This window comes from Primulina eburnea, chromosome 2 (assembly GCF_022965805.1).
Source record: "Primulina eburnea isolate SZY01 chromosome 2, ASM2296580v1, whole genome shotgun sequence".
Taxonomy (NCBI): Eukaryota; Viridiplantae; Streptophyta; class Magnoliopsida; order Lamiales; family Gesneriaceae; genus Primulina; species Primulina eburnea.
In genome coordinates, this window is record NC_133102.1 from 35,146,304 (window position 1) to 35,165,915 (window position 19,612).

General features: G+C 34.8%; 3 protein-coding genes across 10 annotated transcripts in view; 1 reads left to right on the forward strand and 2 right to left on the reverse strand.

Moving 5' to 3' along the window:
* Positions 1-2,249: 2,249 nt before the first annotated feature.
* The window catches only part of LOC140823056 (uncharacterized), a 29,075-nt gene continuing 11,712 nt past the window's right edge, over positions 2,250-19,612 (reverse strand). The window contains exons 4-7 of one of the 3 annotated variants that reach the window (XR_012116134.1): positions 4,795-5,113; positions 4,504-4,642; positions 2,479-2,544; positions 2,250-2,356 (exon numbers count right to left, since the gene is read on the reverse strand). Coding sequence is in view for 1 of the 3 variants with exons in the window: in XM_073184155.1 (XP_073040256.1) it covers positions 2,488-2,544; positions 4,795-5,113 (376 nt within the window). In the remaining 2 variants the exon portion in view is untranslated. Of the gene's footprint in view, positions 2,357-2,477; positions 4,643-4,794; positions 5,114-19,612 lie in introns of all 3 variants that reach the window. The other 2 variants (XR_012116133.1, XM_073184155.1) reach the window with 2 other exon arrangements.
* On the reverse strand, positions 5,197-6,944 carry LOC140822995 (uncharacterized). The gene is made up of 3 exons (XM_073184043.1): positions 6,879-6,944; positions 6,215-6,354; positions 5,197-6,128 (listed from the first exon to the last, which is right to left on the reverse strand). The coding sequence occupies exons 1-3, from the start codon at positions 6,942-6,944 to the stop codon at positions 5,417-5,419; spliced, it is 918 nt and encodes a 305-aa protein (XP_073040144.1). The 3' UTR covers positions 5,197-5,416.
* On the forward strand, positions 12,076-16,939 carry LOC140823053 (uncharacterized). Of its 6 annotated transcripts, none has more exons than XM_073184145.1 (7): positions 12,076-12,289; positions 13,232-13,291; positions 13,376-13,696; positions 13,773-14,278; positions 14,411-14,518; positions 14,600-14,863; positions 16,042-16,938. In XM_073184145.1, exons 4-7 carry the CDS (start codon positions 14,210-14,212, stop codon positions 16,327-16,329), a joined length of 729 nt encoding a protein of 242 aa, XP_073040246.1. In that variant the 5' UTR covers positions 12,076-12,289; positions 13,232-13,291; positions 13,376-13,696; positions 13,773-14,209; the 3' UTR covers positions 16,330-16,938. The 6 variants fall into 6 exon arrangements, 5 of the variants coding, with proteins under 5 accessions (XP_073040246.1, XP_073040247.1, XP_073040244.1 ...); XM_073184146.1 differs by having other exon boundaries at positions 13,232-13,270; XM_073184143.1 differs by lacking the exon at positions 12,076-12,289 and adding an exon at positions 12,874-13,127.

The window sequence follows — 19,612 nt, forward strand, 5'->3', positions numbered from 1 at the left end:
GCACGCTTGGAACCAAGCCAACCCCCTGAAATCGCAAAACAATACCAAACGTGAAGCATGAAGGTAGCTGAAAAATCTGTGCAGAATTTTGTGAAATATTGCTGTCATAATTTCGGTTTTCACCTTTAAATCATGTACATGTGATGTTTAAAAATCAGTATATGACTTGATTGAAGATAAAGGAATAACATATACATGCCTTGAATTTGTTTTGAAAGAAAACAAACGATTACGACGAACACGGTGCGGCGGAGACGGGGTTCTCTTTTCTTTCTAGTTTTCTCTCTTATTTCTTCTTGGTGGCTCATGATTTTTCCTACTGGTTTTCTTCTGAATTTCGGTGGAATGGTGAGGGATAGACGGCTAGGAAATGAATGGGAAGGTTGCAAGATAATTGGAGATTTGAATGGCAAGATACAAACTTTTCTATCCTTAAGTTTGAGAGATAAGGAAATGATTTGATATTATTTGGTTTGATGGGTGAGATGGCCGAAAATTGCTTATCAAATGAGGGTAGAAATATTTCTTAATTATTAATTAGCGGGGAATTAAATTGATGGGATTATTCTACCTTGAAGGGTTAAGGAAAGAAATTAAAAATGGAGAGTTGCCAATCATTTTAAATTTCTAAAGGAGGTGGCCGAAATCTGGCTATTAAATTGATGGAAAAATTGCTTAATTATTGAATTTTATCTCTTTAAAGTTTTAAACACTAATTATGTATTTTAGTGAATTAATAAATTAATTTGAGATATTAATTTTCTTGCATGCATGGCTAACTCTTAAAATAAATTACTAACATGTTAAGTTACAATTTCTTAAATAAAATAAGCCTAAATTAACTTATCTCAATTGGTCACACATTTTAATTTAGACTTTTAATTAAATTATCGGGCATAAAGGAACTTATTTTCTACTTATCTCTAATTAATTAAATAAATCCTTAAACATTCTTTTACATTAAAATAATTTATTCTTTATCTTAAATTGAGTCTAGGAATATTTTCTTATTATTAAATTTTCTCAATACTCCGACTTCAGTCCGGCCTCGCTTATTTAACTGAAAAGACAAAACTAAACTTCTGCGATTTAAAATAAATAACCATGACTAAACAACTTTAAAATGCCTTAAATATAAAAGAAGTCATTTTCAATTTAAATACTAGTAATTATGCCTGGCTTATACGTAATCTGATTTATCGGGTTCTACATGTATCAATCGCACAATACTATAAATTTAGATAACCATGCGACTGTGCTTCATATCGCATCCTCGCGAAACTGCATTTCATCATTTGGTCGAATTAGATCCACTTTCTCCAACAAGACCTTATCAACCCAAACTTTCTAACAAGATCTACCAAGAACAACGTGATGCACTTTTGTGTTTGGATCTATGGATGCAATTCGACCTTCTGCAACAACTAATTCATCAGCACACCAATGAAGCAGCTTACATTAGGTATTAACACGAATATCTCCAGAACTCACATTCCTCAAATTTGACTGTAGATAAACAATGAAAAGTTGTTGATTCAACCGTGTCTATTTTTGTAACAATTTTGCGGTTTAAAATTACATAATTTAAAGTTAATTACCTGAGAAACATGATCAAAATCACCATTTTTCTTGGCACCAATATCGATATCACCATTTCTACAAACTTCATTCCCGATACCACTACCAATACCACCACTGGAAACCTAATTTTACAATCAAATCGTGTCAAGCGATGTAATCATGATAATTCAGAAGCATTTAAGTGTGTATATATACCAAATACATTTTTTATATGTTTTTACTAACCTTTTCTTCCTCATTTTGTTTATTCATATTTTGTAAAAACATGGACCTCATTTCTTGCATTTCTAGTTGATTTTGTTGCATTTGTTGTTGAAGGCTTTATACCATAGTTTGAAGTTGTTGAACAGTTCCATTTTGTTTCACAGAAGCTCTAACTTTCGATGGTGTAACTCCGAAGCCCATTCTGCGCGCTCTACCTTGAGTTTCCTTGCCAAACACAAGGCTAATTGCATCATCAACAATGTTAGTTGCGTTTTGAGAATCAGCTGGACATTCTTGTATTTATTTCTGTAAAAAAAAAAGGTTAAAAAAATTATGAGAATGGAAACCAATAACCAAATATGTAAATCTACTTTTAGAACAAAAAATGCACATGTTAATTCCATTTTCCCAATTACACATTACCTTATACAAGAAAAATGATGCAAAGTTAATGTAATTATTACCATTTTCTCTCCAACAGCTTGAGTACTAGGCTCTCCATTTTTTTTCTTGTGACCTTCAATCCAAACTTGCGATCTCGTAATTTTTGTATCTGTCGGGCTTCTCTTTTCTTTTAATATAGAAATATATACAAAATCGTTAGAACATAATTCAAAAGATGTATGTATCACTAATTACATAAATTATAAAAAATAAAAAAAATTATCATAATGTAAGTCAAACGAGCATAACCTCTCCGGCTCATTGTGTGAATGTGATCTTGTTTCTTTCTATCGCTCTAAATCTTTCACTCTTTTCCTGAGATTAGTTAAAATCGCACAATCAAACTGTTCAAAAGATTAAAACTTAGCAGTCACTTGCCCAACCAAAGCAACACACCAAAATGTAGCACAACCATCAACATAACTTAATTTTGAAAACATGGAGAATAAAAAATCAAGCAATAGATCTTTTAATATCACTTATACTAAATTATTTTTCCCTCCAAATTGAAGCAAAGAAGTTTTGAGATAATGTCATCCAAACTCAAACATTGATAAAAATCAGCACGGCAATAAACTAATGGTGCATCTCAAGTAACCAACCGTCAGCAAAAAGAAAATCCAAAATCCAGTGGCATGTCAAATTAAAAGGTTTCTGACAAAGATTTCTCATTTTTTACCAGTTTAGAGCAAAATTATTCATAAATTAAGATTAAAAAAAAACAGAAAATTATCTTGGTCTAAATATTGGAAAATATTTGTGCATAATTCATAAAAGACATAATTCCCTCAGGACTACTTCCAATTACAAGATTAATTGGAAAATTATTATAAAAATATTTCCAGGCAGGAACACCGTCCATTATGGTGAACCCAACTCTTAAATCATTGTATGGCAAATTCATTCCTGCTACGAGAAGTTGAACCCAACTCTTAAGGTGAGACCAAATGATATCTGTTCAGGGCTGAGGAGAACTATCAGGAAGTAAAAGTACAATACATTAACACATGCCTCCAAATTCTCGAAGTTCATAACAAAACAATGCAGAAAATCATGGTATGGCAAATTCATTCATGTCGTACCCCAGTTGATCCACAACAAAGGGAAATTATACGTATATAAATGAGAAAATCTATGTCCTAAATGGACCAAGTCTAGTTGATCAACCCTTAACAACCATTCAGTACCCCGAAAGATCCTCTATTCAACACTGTAGAAACACATTTATACTCGGTTTCAATTTACATTCCCATATTTGGAAGTAAATGGAGAAGAAAAGATTTGGAAACTTTTTATCAATATGACTCTAATCCCAGTGCTTTCAGACCAGCTGGTCTCTGTCCTTTTTAATTAAGACTCTGGCTTTAGCACGCTTCATGTTATGATAACAAATTGGAACTTTCCACCATCAGATAGGGAATTCTCAAAAACCTCATTTTCCACAATCTAAGATGCCAAAGACAAAATCTGAGAACTAAGATACTTATCTAAGCTCCATGGTCCATAATGTCCAGTAAATATCTTAAGATTTGGATAACAACTGAAACCTAAATTACATATTTAAATAGCAAATAACAAGGTTTGTTTTAGCCCTAGTATCAAATGAGACAGGATGAACATTAAAATAATAGTCAACGAAACACGAACAAAAACGTTGGAAAAACTTTCTTAATAAATGTGCCGTCTCAGGACACAAAGATTCCTGTTTTGATTTGGTATCTGAAGAATATCAAGAAGAAACAATATTTAATGCCGATCCAATCGTAAAAATGATGCTAACAAGAAACAAATGAAAATATATAATGCAAATTTTTTCAGGGCGTTACTGATCCAACTCGTACAAATTACCAGGATGCAAAATTAGGTAATTTCCAAAAATAAAAACCAATCTTCGAACAACTACATACAAGGAGCACTATACAAACTATAGAACCGCAAGAATAACAATTATTTAAGATCATAAACAGCATTTTCATGAAGTAAACCTCAACACATGGTACACACATAAATACACATATATATGTTTATCCATATTCCATACTGGGTTTGAACTATACTTCTTAAAGCCAATCAATTCAGAGTAAAAATACTTTTGAAAGAGCACAATAGTTGTCAACAATATAAACTAGCATACACGGCACGTTACAACAACCTAAACTTTTGACAAGGGATAACAACACAATACATTAACCACAAAGATCTAAATAGCACAACAAATTGAAAGGTAAAGCAAATGTATTAAGTGACCATAAAAGAGTCCAGAAAATTTCTCACTTGAAAGTTAGGTGATAATGTACTGTACAAACAATTCCCACTGATTTTGGTCCATAAATTCAGGCTTCAAAGATTGAGATCTCGTGAAGTCAGTCGACTTGTATTAGTTTCTCGTACAAGTATTTGCAATTTGGATTTCCTATAACGCCACAATTTAGCCAACTTTCGAAAAATTGATTTCTTTTCACAATCCTCAACTTTGTAAGTCAGATGTACATTAAATAACAAGAAAATATGTCTACATTTTGTTATGAAAATGGAAATGAAAATTTTAGTAACTAAATAAATTACCTGAAGATAGCTCCACATCCTATCCTTCATTTCTTCGCTTATGTAATCACATCCATCTAATGTGTAAGGCACAAATTCTTTTATCATGCACCCTAGGAAAGAAGCGTACTTCACTGAATTATCTCCAACCGGCTGTCCAAACTCATTACGCTCCAACTCTTTACACTTGTCTTGGCCACTAACCATTTTCAACTTTGATGCACCACGTCCTTTTTTCTTATCTGTTTTCTCATCATCAATTGGTTTTACCATGCAAATCATTACATGAATTAGCTGAATTGTTAGAATCCATTCTCGATAACCTATTAGATATATTTTCCTGTAAAATGGAAAAAAGATACATTGAAATGTACTAGTGTGCTTTAGTAAAATAAAACAAGATTTAAAATAGAAACAATATCACCTAAATTTCATCTACAGATCCTTTGCTATGTTTTTTGACCATTTTGCTCATCTTTTGAATGTTATTTAATAACCTGATAAACATGTAATATGACATGATGTATCACTGAAAATAAACAAGCAAACAAATATATTAAACACTAAATAAATAGTTACGTAACTTTATAAAAAATGTATCAATCAAAATAAACAATTATAAATCTATCCCTGAAAATTTCCGTCATGTCTCAATCACATCGATTCCCTCACACTCATTCCTTGAGTATGGTTCTTTCTCAGTAATGTTAATATCAAGTAGGCACACATCAAGAGGTGTTGATGACGTATAAGCATCTTCTTCAAGCACATTCATGTTATTAATACCCCGAAGCAGCGCTTTTAGCAACACATACCAATTTGTTTCATCATTGTCCCTGGAATAGAATACTTGCTTTGCTTGTGATGCTAAAATGAAAGGATCACTTTCAAAAGTTTTTAGTCCTTGGTGTAAGTTGACCAGTGTAAAACCATCTTCAATTTTGATACCAGTTCCAGGATTGGCCCAATCACACCTAAAAACAGGCACTTTGAAAAAATAGTAGTCTAGCAAAAAAATATCCCGTATAACCCCATTGTATGATAGTCTTCCTACTGTATGTGAATTGTCATTAGCATTAGATTGACAAACATTATTGGCTTCAATTGAAACACCACTATCTTGTGTCGACCTTTCAACATCAATTGTGTGGAACCGATGTCCATTTACAATATATCCCATATAAGATGTAACGTGCTTTCTTGGACCATGTGCTAGCCATTGAATTCGGTCTGAAGAGTTAACATTATCCTGTTTTGATAACCATTCAGCAAATGTTTCCATATGCTGCTTTTGTAACAATGTTTCGTTACTTAAGAAAAGATGATCTATTTGTTTAAGCTCGTCAATGTTCATCCTAATTAAAAAAATTGAATGGAGATGTTAGAATACACAAGATATGTAATAGATCAAGACTAACAGTATGAAACTAAATACACTCACTGTAAGTAAGGTTCAACTTCTGCAGTATTGAACAACACATATTGATGTGCATCTTGTAACACATGATCCTCTAAAATCTTTTCTTTCCTCATAGAAATTGGACAACCTTCTGATAATCCATATTCCAAATCATCATTCCACTACAATTTAACTGGTTTTTTGCGGCATGACGTTAACGGCGTGCATTAAAAGCACGCCGTTAATATAATTTTTAAAGGCGTGCTTTAAAATGCACGCCGTTAATTTGGTTGCACCTTACACCAACCACGACGTGCAGGACAAAAACGCTGTAAATATATTTATCAACGACGTACCGGAAAGTGTGTTGTTAAAGTATTTTGTTTCCCCGGCGTGCATTTAGCAAGCTGTTAAAAATTATATTCACAGCGCACAATGCATGCTGTGAATATTGACAATAAAATTAATACTTTACAATTGAGGAGCCAAATCCCCAAATAATCGCGGTTTTCTTTTTTCCCCCGATCAAAACCCTCCAATCTCCTTCTCTTTTTCCCATCGTTCATCGCCAAGATTAATTATGTGTTTCTCTTTTGTTAAAATTCTAATTTCATCTTCAGAATTTTAACAAATTTCTTCGTAAATTTTCATCGCTCCTCTACCTAGCTTCAGTCATCGTCGGCTCCTTCTACCACCGCCGTCTCACCGTCCGCCTACGGCCAGCCTCTTTGCCTTCTGTTTGGAACCCATCCAAACTCCGTCGCTGCTCCATCTGCTATCCCATCAGACGCCTCCCAAGCTGCAACCGCGAGCCACTCGCCGCGACCCTCCACGGACGTGTGTTTGCCCTGGTTACGCCTTTCCAAGCACTTTGCTTCTTACAATCATTCAGCTGTGTGGCGTTTCTGTTTATTTTTTTTCACAATTAATCATATCGATTTCACTCAGAATCTCGCTCAGAATCTCGCTTTCTCTCAGGTTCTTTAGCCGTTTCCCAGAAAATATTTATTTTTCTCTTGAATCCTTGTTTGCAAGATTGTTGTCTTTGGTTTAGAAGATTTTATTTTCAGATGTGGTCGAAAATCATAGATCCTTCAGTTTTATGTTCAAACATGGTTGAACATGCTAAGTGGATTAGTTTTTACGTTTAAGTTCTGTTAGTTAGTAATGCTAAGTGGATTAGTTTTTAGGTTTAAGTTCTGTTAGTTAGTAATGCTAGAAGCCATTGCCCGTGGCGATTGTTCAGTGGATATGAATTCATCCGTTTGTGTTGTGATGAATCACACTAAAAGTTTAATGCTACATTAGATGACAGCGCTGCGCTAGTACTTTGACGTTCATCTTACAAACTTTTATACTCCTTAAAAAAATATTTTGCACTGTAATCCCTTTAGTTGTAGATTGTGATCATATTTTAGTAGAATGGCTCTAATTTCAGCAAGTGTGCTTTCAATTCTCGAGAGAATACAAGTTTTCTAATGCATATTGCCCCCATTAAAATGTTGAGCTGACTGTAGTTTGTTATATTTTCACCTAATCAATCCCAATAACTCGACTGTGTTGAAATCTTTTTCCTGTTAGTCTGTACATGAAGGGCGAATATACCAGTTGAAGCTCTTTTGCGACAAGGAATATCCAGGATTGGCCAGTGATCTTTACCTGGGGCTCTATTGTTATTTGCATCGCTTGTGTGTCACGTAGATAATTTCATATCATTATATGTTTTTGTCCCCTCCCATTTTAATGTAATCCTCATAAAAATCTTTGCCAGCCAATCTAGTCTCCTTTCCACTGCCACATATTTGCAGCACTTGTGTGTCAAGTAGATATTTTACATGATAATAATTGGGAAAATTTTTAAATTTCATCTTTAAAAGTGGTTGTTGGGGTTGTTGAATAGGGGTGAAATATAACTATGAAAAATGATTAATTATTGCCTAGATTCATTGATGTAGTTACATTAGTATGAGTTGTTAGTTCATTCGATCAAGAAAATTCTTAATTCTTGATCATAATAGTATCCTCCCACGATAATATTTAACATTACTTTTTACATCAAAGATGTATTTTATGAAATTTATTATAGTAAAAGAGAAAAAATGTTTCGGGCAACACTAAATTCCTAGATTTGGTTTTACTGTTAAAATTGGATGCATTCTTTTCACGTAAGTTAATGAAGTTGAAAAAAATAGACTTCCTAATCATAAAAAAATGCACTTCCCATCCCCTGCCTCCACAACCTATAGACCAATTAATGATGCATGTTATTGAAAGAATTTATTTTTCTTATCATAAAAAAAATAAAAATAAAGACAAATAAAAAATAAGCATTCCTTTCATTTTTTTGATTCGCAATATTAATTGTCCTTTTGAAAAATCATATTTCTTGGTGTTGGTGCTATTCCTTTTTCCATATATTAAGTGTATTGCTTGATGAATCTTTAGGTTCTAAATTTTGCATTATTGGTCTTGAAGTTATGTGGCTAATATTAGAGCTAGATGACAAGTAAATTTTTTTTGGATTTGAATTAAATCTACTTTAACAATTTTATGGCTAGTTTTTAATATTTATGGCAAAAGTTGAGGTTCTATTTTTATTCATTTTCTCATTTTATTTATGAAGTAATGAAAATTATTTGAACTCATATATTAATTTGAATGTTAAGGTTTGGGTCAATTACGAAATGGATAAAGAATGGATTCATTTGCCTTCAAGACTTCTACCCGAGTATGAAGAAGGGGTTCAAAAATTTCTTGCACAAGCCAAGGACTACGCCAAAACACGTGACGTAATATTATGTCCTTGTATACGTTGTAAAAATAAGAAGTATATGACATTTGCCAAAGTGTATGAGCACTTAATATTCAAGGGGTTCGATCCTTCTTACACGATTTGGTTCTTCCATGGTGAAACTGATACCTCACCATTTGAAGGTGGAGGTAGTTTAGGAGGAGTTCAAGAAGCGGATGACGAAAGTAAAGAGGCATTTCACTTATATAGGGATGCATTTGTCTCAGGTGAAGAGGTTGGACACACTACGTTTGACGCAAGAGATTATGAGTTTACTGATTTATTAGAAGATGCAGAAACTCCTCTCTTCCCCGGATGTACGACTTATACAAAGTTGTCAGCATCTGTCACATTATACAATTACAAGTCTACCAATGGTCACACTGACAGTAGTTTCAATGAGCTCCTTAAGATCTTAGGTTACATGCTTCCAGAAAAAACCACACTTCCACAAAGTGTTTACTCGATGAAAAGTTGTTGAAACCATTTGATTTAAGATATGACAAGATTCATGCTTGCCCAAACGATTGTTGTCTATTTAGAAAGGAGCTCAAAGAATTAGACTCATGTCCAAAGTGTGGTTCCTCAAGATGGAAGGTGGACAAAGTTACCTTCAAAGTTCGTAAAAGAGTTCCGGAAAAGGTGCTAAGGTATTTTCCTCAGTGTTTTAAATGGCGGTCGAGGCGGCCGCCTAGGCACCGCCTAGGCGGTAGGCGGCCCTCGACCGCACCGCCTACGCTTGAGGCGGGTGTTTTAGGCGGCCAAAGCTATACGGCGTTGCTTTAGTATTCGATAACAGGGCTTGCGTATTCAATAGTGGGGAGGCGGGTCGAAGCGGTGAGCAGACGGGCGACGCGGCCAAGACAGGCGGTCAAGATTTTTAAGTTGTAGTCAACAATTTCAAAAACCTAATCAAAGCCAACTAGTTTTAACTTTCAAAACTCTAGCACACCCAACTTTTTTTTTTTTACTTTTGGTTTTCACTCTCAAGTCTCAACCACTAAGCCCACCACACACTGTCTGTCACCCGCCGCCCGCATATGTAGATGTAGTAGATGGTGCATATGTAGATGATTTGGAAGATTATTTATGTTTAGTCTAGTATATGTTCTAATAATGTATATTTATTTGCACATTATGTAGAAGATATTATATTGTATAAAACTTCTTTGTACTAAAAAATTATTTAATTACACATCTTACATAAAAAATGATGACTATTTGTGATTATATATGTTTATCGATAAAAATTATTTAAAAAAATTCAACCGTCTAGGCACCGCCTAGGCACCGCTTAGGCGGTCGAGGCGGTAGGCGGTCACCGACCGCCCCGCCACCGCCTCCCGCCATTTACAACCTTGATTTTCCTGTGATACCAAGATTTAAAAGGATGTTTAAATCAGAAGAAATGGTTGAAGATTTGATTTGGCACTCCAATCACAAAAGTCAAGATCATATGATGCGTCATCCAGTTGATTCAGTAGCTTGGGATACAATAAATCACAAGTGGCCTGCTTTTGCATCAGATCCTAGAAATCTGCGTCTTGGTCTTGCAACAGATGGATTCAACCCTTTTGGTGGCCTTAGTTCCAGATATAGTTGTTGGCCGGTTATCTTGGTCAATTACAATCTTCCTCCATTGAAGTGCATGTCGAAGGAAAATCTTATGTTAACATTACTAATACCAGGTCCAAAGCAACTGGGAAATGATATAGATGTGTACTTGGAACCTCTTGTGGAAGATTTGAAGGAGTTGTGGGACATAGGTGTGGAGGCATTTGATGCATTTAGCAAGTCAATGTTCAATCTGAAGGCTATCTTGATGTGGACAATCAATGATTTTCCAGCTTATGGAAACCTAGTTGGATGTGCCATAAAAAAAATTTGGTTGCCCAGTATGTGATGAAGATGTATGTTCTATGTGGCTTAAGTACAGTAGAAAGTTTTCATACTTAGGCCACCGAAGATTTCTTGCTCCCGATCATCCATTTCGTGATAAAAAGAAGTGGTTTAATGGGAAAAAAGAGAGAAAAAGAAAACCAAGGACTGGTTTAGAAATTCTCAATGTGGTAAAAGTCATTGAAAATAACTGGGGAAAAAAAAGAGTCAGAATATCAATAATGCAAAGAGAAAGAGAAAGACGCATGATAGTTTAAAAAATGCACAAAAATCAGATCAAATGTGGAAGAAGAAGTCAATTTTTTTCAGTTTGCCATACTGGAGTGTGAGTTATTTTGCACTATATTCATCAAGTTTTATAAATTTGTTTTTTTGTTCATAAATTTTTATGAATCATGAACTAGTACTATGAAATGTGTTGATTGTTACGTGCAGGGAATGCTGCTACGTCATAACTTAGATGTGATGCATGTTGAAAAGAATATCTGCAAAAATATCATAGGCACATTGTTAAACGTGAAGAAAAAATCCAAAGATGGTGTGAATGCTCGCAAAGATTTGATGCACTTAAACATTAGAAAAGAATTACATCCTCAAGAGAAAGGGGAAACTATGTATCACTTTCCTGCTGCACCTTACACATTGTCTAAAAAAGAGATGAATGTATTTTACTCTAGATTGAAGAAAATAAAGTTACCCGATGGCTATAGCTCAAATATTGGTAACTGTGTTTCTTTACAAGATCATAAGCTTATTGGGCTGAAATCTCATGATTGCCATGTTCTAATGCAACAATTGCTATCAGTAGCATTGAGAAGTCTTTTACCTAAAGGTCCACGTAGTGCTCTATTTCTATTGTGTGCATTTTAAAATGAATTATGTCAAAGAGTGTTAGACAGGAACCGTTTAGAACAACTCGAGGAGAATATTGCTGAAACTCTATGCATGTTGGAAAGATACTTTCCACCCGCTTTCTTCACTATCTCGGTTCATTTGACAATTCATTTAGCAAGAGAGGCTCGCTTGTGAGGGCCTGTCAAATTCCGTTAAATGTATCCATTTGAAAGGTAATAGATATTAATTTATTTTTAGACCAATATTATGTTATACAAATAATTTAAATTTGCTACAAACACTAGTTTCATGTGAAATTTGTTTTTTTCTTTAGATTTATGAAAACACTTAAAGAGTATGTGAAGAACCGAGCAAGGCCACCTTGCAGAAGAACGAATGCGATTTTGTAGTACCTATATAGAAAAAGCGGCTGGTATTGGTATCCGTTCTAATCGGAATCAGGATTTGGAGAATGGATTAGTGGAAGGTCGCCCAATTTCTCAAGGAAAAGAAAAAATTTTAAAGGACCATGTGTTGCAAGCTGCACATCGATATGTGTTGTTCAATACTGCTGAAGTTGAGCCATACTTACAGTGAGTATAGTTAATTACATATCATATTAGCCTTTGTCTATTACGTAATTCATATATTCAAATAATCACCCTTTAATGATTTAAATAGGATGCACATTGAGGAGCTGAAACAAACAGATCGTCGTTTCTTAATTAATGAAACATTGTTACAGAAGCGACATATGGAAACATTCTCAATGGTCATCAAAACATGTTTGTGATAACTCATCAGAAAGAATTCAATGGCTAGCACATGGTCCAAGAAAACATGTCATATCTTATATGGGTTATATTATAAATGGATATCGATTCCACACAATTGATGTTGAAAGGTCGACACAAGATAGTGGTGTTTCGATTGAAGCAGATATTGTTTGTCAGTCTAGTGCGAATGATTATTCACATACTGTTGGAAGAGTATTATACTATGGAATTATACGAGATATTATTTTACTAGACTACTATTCTTTCAAAGTTCCTGTTTTTAAGTGTGATTGGGCAAATCATGAAAATGGAATCAAAATGGAAGATGCTTTTACACTGGTCAACTTACACCAAGGTCTAAGAACTTTTGAAGGTGATCCTTTCATTTTAGAATCACAAGCAAAATAAGTATTTTATTCTAGAGACACTGACGAATCAAACTGGTATGTGTTGCTATAAGCGCCGCCTCGGGGTATGCATAACATGAATTTCCTTGAAGAGGAAGCCTATACATCATCCACACCTCTTGATGTGTCCACACTTGAGATTAACATCACTGAGAAAGAACCGTATGCGAGAAATTAGTATGAGGGCATTGATGTGACTGACCCGTGATTGAAATTTTCGGTTGTAGATTTTATAGTTAATTTAAAAGGTTCCATTACACTTTATTTACTGTTGCAATATATTTGTCTGTTTTTTTTATTTTCACTGAATTATCATGTTATATTACATGTTTGACTCTATCTTCATATACAGCATTAAAAAATGAGCAGATTGGGCCAAAAACGCAGCAAGGTATCTGTAGATGAAGTTCAGGTGATATTTTGTTAATTTTGGTTTATTTTAATATTAACGAAGTCTCAATTTTACATGATAATATCTCTTTATTCTATTTTGTAGGAAAATATAGCTAATAAGCTATCGAGAGTGGACTCCAACACTCCACCTAATTCATCAGAATATTTGCGTGATAAAGAGCTAGTTGATGACGCCAAAACTAATAAGAAAAAAGGACGAGGTCCATCAAAGTTTCATTTGGTTAGTGGCCAACAACAGCCCAAAGATCTGGAACGTAATGAGTTTGGACAGGCAATTGGAGATAATTCGGTCACGTACGCCACTTTTCTAGGTTGCATGGTAAAAGAATTTGTGCCACACACATTAGCTCGATGGGATGACTTAGACGAGGAAATGAAGAATAATATGTGGTGTTGTCTTCAGGTAATACTTATCACTGTTTTTTTATTCCTATATTATGACAAAATGTATAAATATTTTTATGCTTGTTAATGTGTAGTTGAACTATAAAGTTGAGGAGTGGGAGAAACATTCAATTTTTCAAAAGTTAGGTAAATTGTGGCGTGATAGAAAGTCCAAACTCCAAATACTTGTACGAGAAGTTGATGATGGTCGAGTGACTTCACGAGATCTCTGTCTTTTGAAGCCCGAATTTATGGATCAAAACCAATGGGTCTTGTTTGTAAAGAAGACACGATCATCACCATTTCAAATAAGTATCAATTCATTGTTATGGATTTTTTGACTATTTATGGATCAAACCCAGTGGGACTTGTTTATAAAAATAAGGGCCTTCATTTTTCATTTATACCCATTATGTGGCATTCGTGCATTAGATCAATTCTTTAATTTTTAGCGATCATGTGACTAATAAATTATATATGAATATGTTATATGTTTTTTTATTTTTAGGAGAAGAGTGAAAAATTTAAGGCAATGAGGGGAAAGCAAATACACAACCACACAATGAGCAGGAGAGGTTATGCCCATTTGGCTAACATTATGGTAATTATTATTATTTGAAATACATTATGAAAGTTCTTCTCAAAGTTTTTTTATTTTTAATTGTAATGATACATTTTTTGAATTATGTTCCTAATGAATTTTTCATATATTTCTCTATGCCTCTTACTCAAGGAAAAAACAAGTTCTGCTGATATACCAATTACAAGAACAAAAGTATGGGTGGAAGGCCATAAGAAGAAAAATGGACAACCTCGTGGTGAAGCTGTAGGAGAAAAAATGGTAATAAAATTATTTCTGTAAAAAAAAATGGTCAACTTAAATTCATTATTTTCTCAAAAATTATTTGTTTGTTATTTGCAGAAAGAAATAGAAGAATGTGCACCTGAAACTCAAAACACTACTAACATTGCTGAGGATGCGATTAGCCTTGTATTTGAGAAGGAAATTCGAGGTAGAGTGCGTGGACTGGGCTTCGGAGTTACACCTTCAAAAGTTGGAGCATCTTTGCAACAAAATGGAACTATTAAAAAACTTCAAAGTATGATGCACAACCTTCAACAAGAAGTGCAACAAATGAGGTCCATTGTTTTCCAAAATATGAGGCAACAAAATGAGCAAGAACAGGTTAGTAATTAAACAACAACAGATAAAATAATTTGTATTGATGCTGTTGAGAATTTTGGTTTAGTGACCTATGATTTTGTTTTATTAATTTTTTTTGTTGGGAAGAAAAATGGTATAAGTTTCACTAGTCTTATTTAGTTTACTTTGTAGCTTTAATGTATTTTTATTTTGCACTTGAATTTTTATGTTTAATTTGGTTGATGTGGTCATAATAATTTGTATATTGGCTTCCTTACTAAATAATGAAATTATAATGTATCCATATCAAGGTAAACCTAGAAGTAATCTAATGAAGCTTCTTACATTGGAGATTTGTCGTTTGACATATTTTCATTATAATAGGACTCATGGATGTGGATATGCGAATTGAAACAATTTCCCCATTTTTTTCCAGCCTTCATTGCTTGGAATTTAATCTGAAGTCCTGTTTTGAATTATAATTAATCATCAGCAAGTGAAACTAAAGTAATATATGCTTAAACTTGAATTGGCTGAACCATGTACATATTTGAGTCTTGCTTCTCTTCAATTTTTCTTTTTTGGAAAGCCTCTTTTTCAAGCTTACCATCATTCTGTTGTAAGTTGGTGTTTATTAGCAACTGCATGGAGGGTTACCATAGATTTTGGCTGCCAGTCCGTGCCTTTTCCCACCCATAACTTACTGTTAAGAATATCTGAAATGAGTTCAATGTTAGTCCAGATTTGTAATATCTGCAGTTGAGAATGCTGTCATTTTCGAATGGAAAAAATAACTTTGAATTGATGTGTGATTATTTCAAAGTACAAGTTTTCATATTCAATAGATGTGTGATTATTTTAAAGTACTAGTTTTCATATTTTCACATACCAGCGGTTGACTGATCCTTGATGTGCTCAATGTCAAAATTCCCTCTAGAGGCTGCATCAGGTTGCTTGTTTATGTAGGTTGTTTGACATATTTTTTGTTGTTTGACATATTTTTTGCTTTATCTCAATATGTAGGTTGGTAGTGGTGGTAGCATTCGGATTGAGAATGATATTGGTAGTGGCTGTGATATCAATCGTCTCAAAAAAAGTGGTACTGTTGATAATGTCAACCAACATCTCGGGTAACTATCTTAAAAGTTTGTGTTATCTAAACCACATTTGTTATAAAAATAGATATGGCATAATTAACACTTTGTATTGTTTATATGCAGTCAAATGTAAAGAATGTGAGTCATGGAGATATCCCTGAAAATACTAAATATAAGTTGCTTCATTGGTGTGGTGATGGAGTTGTTGCTGAAGGTCGAATTGCATCCACAGATCCAGCGGTAAAAGTGCATCACGTTCCTCTTGGTGCATCTTGTTGGAAAGTTTGGGTTGATAGAGTTCTTGTAGAGCAGGTAGACTTAATTCGACCGAATTCTGAAATGATTTTTCTGGATGATGCACTTGAAAGCACAATAGCATGGTTTTCTAAATTTATCGTTTTGTGTGACTGATACAGATCCTATTGGTTTAGGGTTAGAGACACTGTTGCATCAAACCATTATATTACTGAGTATTTTGTTTAGTTTATAAAATATTTTGTCTTATTGGATAAAGGAGAATTGACTTTAATTACTTAGTTTTTATGTTATCTTATTATTTTGCTTTAATTCCGGTGATTGGTTGGATGTGATGTGATAAATCATTTGAGTTTAGATATTATTGTTTAAATTTTGGTTCATAATGATATAAATAACGTTAGTGTGCTGCACGTTGCTGATAAACCAAATCGACAGCGTACAATATATCAATTACAGCTTGCATTGCACCCTACAAACATATCACTAATTTTAATTGCAGCGTGTTGCTCGCTGTCAATAGCTCACCTTATCAACAGCATATTGCGCATGCCATGGTTACTTTTAACCGTAGCGTGCAGTACACGCGGCCAATGAATCATCAACAGCATATTTCGCACGCCATGGATACTTTTAACCGCAGCGTGCATTGTTTAACATATCAACAGCATGTTTTGTGCACGCCATGGATACTTTTAACCACAGCGTGCAATGCACGCTGCCAATTGTTCAACATATCAACATCATATTTTGCGCACGCCATGGATACTTTTAACCACAGCGTGAACATATCAACAACATGTTTTGCACGACATTGAAACTTTTAACCATAGCGTGCGGGTCACGCTGCCGAAAGATAACTTCAATAGCACACTCCGCACGCCGTTATTAGAGTAAACCGCAGCGTAAACCACACGCTGCCAATAGTTTCAAACTTAACACGGCTTTCAACTTTACAGCTTGCGTTGCCGCATGCCATGCACGCCGCAGATATCTTTCCGCGGCGCATATTGCACGCCGCGGAAACCCACTTTTCTTGTAGTGTTCGTATTAGAACGAACACCAATACTAGAAGCATATTTTATATAAGCACTACAAAATGCCATTCGTTCTTCTGCGAGGTAACACTCAGCTATGCAACCTTCTGGTCTCGCCGGTTCTTCACATACCCTTTTAGTATTTTCATAAATCTAAATCACAAAGTAAAATTCACATTAAAGAAGTGTTGATAGCATACTCTAAATATTTATATAATATAAAATTTGTCAAAAAGATTAATGATTATTTTATACCTTTCAAATGGATACATCCAACGAAATTGGACTGGCCCACACAAGCGAGCCTCTCTTGCTAAATGAATTGTCAAGTGAACCGAGATGGTAAAGAAAGCGAGTGGAAAATACCTTTCCAACATGCATAGAATTTCAGCAATATTCTCCTCAAGTTGTTCTAAACAGTTTCTGTCTAATACTCTTTGACATAATTCATTGTAAAATACACACAACAGAAGTATAGCATTGCGTGGACCTTTCGGTAGAAGATTTCTCAATGCTACTGATAGCAATTGTTGCATCAGAACATGGCAATCATGAGATTTCAGCCCAATAAGCTTGCGCTCTTCTACAGAAACACAGTTACCAATATTTGAGCCATATCCATCGGGTAACTTTAATTTCTTCGACCTAGAGCAAAATACATTCATTTCTTTTTTGGACAGTGTGTACGGGACAGCAGGCAAATGATATTTATTTTCTCTTTTTTCTTGAGGATGTAATTCGTGTCTAATTTTTAAGTGTACCAAATCTTTGCGAGCATTCACACCATCTTTAAATTTTGTCTTCAGGTTTAATAATATGCCTATGATATTCTCGCATACATTCTTTTCAACATGCATCACATCTAAGTTATGACGTAGCAGGAGCACCTAAAGGTAACCATCAACAAGCTTCATAGTGTTAGTTCAGAATATTTCTAACGTTTTAGGAACAAAAAATAAAAAAAATTGCCAAATCTAATGAATAGAGTGCACAATAATTTACACTCCAATATGGAAACTCGAAAAAAATTGACTTTTTCTTCCACCTTTGAACTGGTTTTTGTACCTCTTTTGAACTATCCTGCTTCTTCCTCTTTTTCCTCAAAGTGTTGATAGTCTCACCCTTTTGCTTTTTACCCTGTCATTTTCAATACCTTTCAATGCATCGGCAATTTCTAACCCATTCAAAGGTCTAGGTTTTCCTTTACTCTCTTTTTTTCCCATTAAACCACTTTTTTTTCTGACGAAATAGATGATTAGGAGCAAGAAATCTCTTGTGGCCTAAGTATGCAAACTTTCTACTATACTTAAGCCACATAGAAAATATGTCTTCACCACATATTGGGCAACCGGGTTTCCCTTTTGTGACACATCCAGCTAGGTTTCCATAAGCTGGAAAATCATTCATTGTCCACATTCAAATAGTCTTTAAATTGAACATTTACTTGCTAAATGCATCATATGCCTCCACACCGGTGTCCCACAACTCCTTCAAATCCTCCACAAAGGGTTCCAAGTATACATCTATATCATTTCCCAGTTGCTTCGGACCTGGAATCAGTAATGTCAACATAAGATTTTCCTTTGTCATGCACAACAATGGAGGAAGGTTATAATTTACCAAAATAACTGGCCAGCAACTATATCTGGAACTAAGGTCACCAAAAGGGTTGAATCCATCTGTTGCAAGACCAAGGCGGAGATTTCTAGGATCTCATGCAAAATCAGGCCATTTATGATCTATCGTATCCCAAGCTACTGAATCAACTGGATGACGCATCATATGATCTTGACTTTTGTGTTTGGAGTGCCAAATCAACTCTTTAGCATTTTGTTTTGATTTAAACATCCTTTTCAGTCTTGGTATCTGTAATGCCCGAGAATTTATAACATGCTAATCTGCGATTATTGATTTTGAATTGATATAATCATGAAGGATCGTTTTGAGGCTTGAAATGTGATTGCATGTGTTATCGAATGTGCGAGGACAGTACCTCTCGCGCACATGCGCGATGTGATGCGCGCACATGCGCGAGGTGGGCAGAAGACCTCGTACATATGCGCGGCGTGAAGGCGCGCATATGCGCGAGATGTGCAAGGAGCCAAGTCCATGTCCAGAGAACCTCGTGCATATACGCGGAAGTGGTGCGCGCATATGCGCGAGTCATGCAAGATGTTAAACTGAATTCGAGTGGACCTCGCGCATATGCGCGAGCTGCCGAGAGGCTTATCGCGGAGACCAGTAGGTCTCGTGCATATGCGCCAGTTGAGGTCGCGCATATGCGCGAGACGTGTTTTGCAAAGAAGCGAGCTACCTAGCTTTGGGCATGCTATATATATACATAAACAAGCTTTTATTCTCAGATAACAAGGAAAAAAGAAACGGGAGCTTCCGGGAGAAAG

Bases quoted from the DNA above. Each gene is read 5' to 3' on its own strand.
- LOC140822995 (XM_073184043.1), bottom strand. From the start codon at position 6,944: ATGGAGCAGCGACGGAGTTTGGATGGGTTCCAAACAGAAGGCAAAGAG. The intron at 6,355-6,878 runs GTGAGACGGCGG...GTTAAATTGTAG, and splicing joins AGGCTGGCCGTAGGCGGACG to TGGAATGATGATTTGGAATA. The intron at 6,129-6,214 runs GTGAGTGTATTT...TTTTTTAATTAG, and splicing joins GAAGTTGAACCTTACTTACA to GATGAACATTGACGAGCTTA.
- LOC140823053 (XM_073184145.1), top strand. From the start codon at position 14,210: ATGAGGGGAAAGCAAATACACAACCACACAATGAGCAGGAGAGGTTAT. The intron at 14,279-14,410 runs GTAATTATTATT...CTCTTACTCAAG, and splicing joins CCCATTTGGCTAACATTATG to GAAAAAACAAGTTCTGCTGA. The intron at 14,519-14,599 runs GTAATAAAATTA...TGTTATTTGCAG, and splicing joins AAGCTGTAGGAGAAAAAATG to AAAGAAATAGAAGAATGTGC.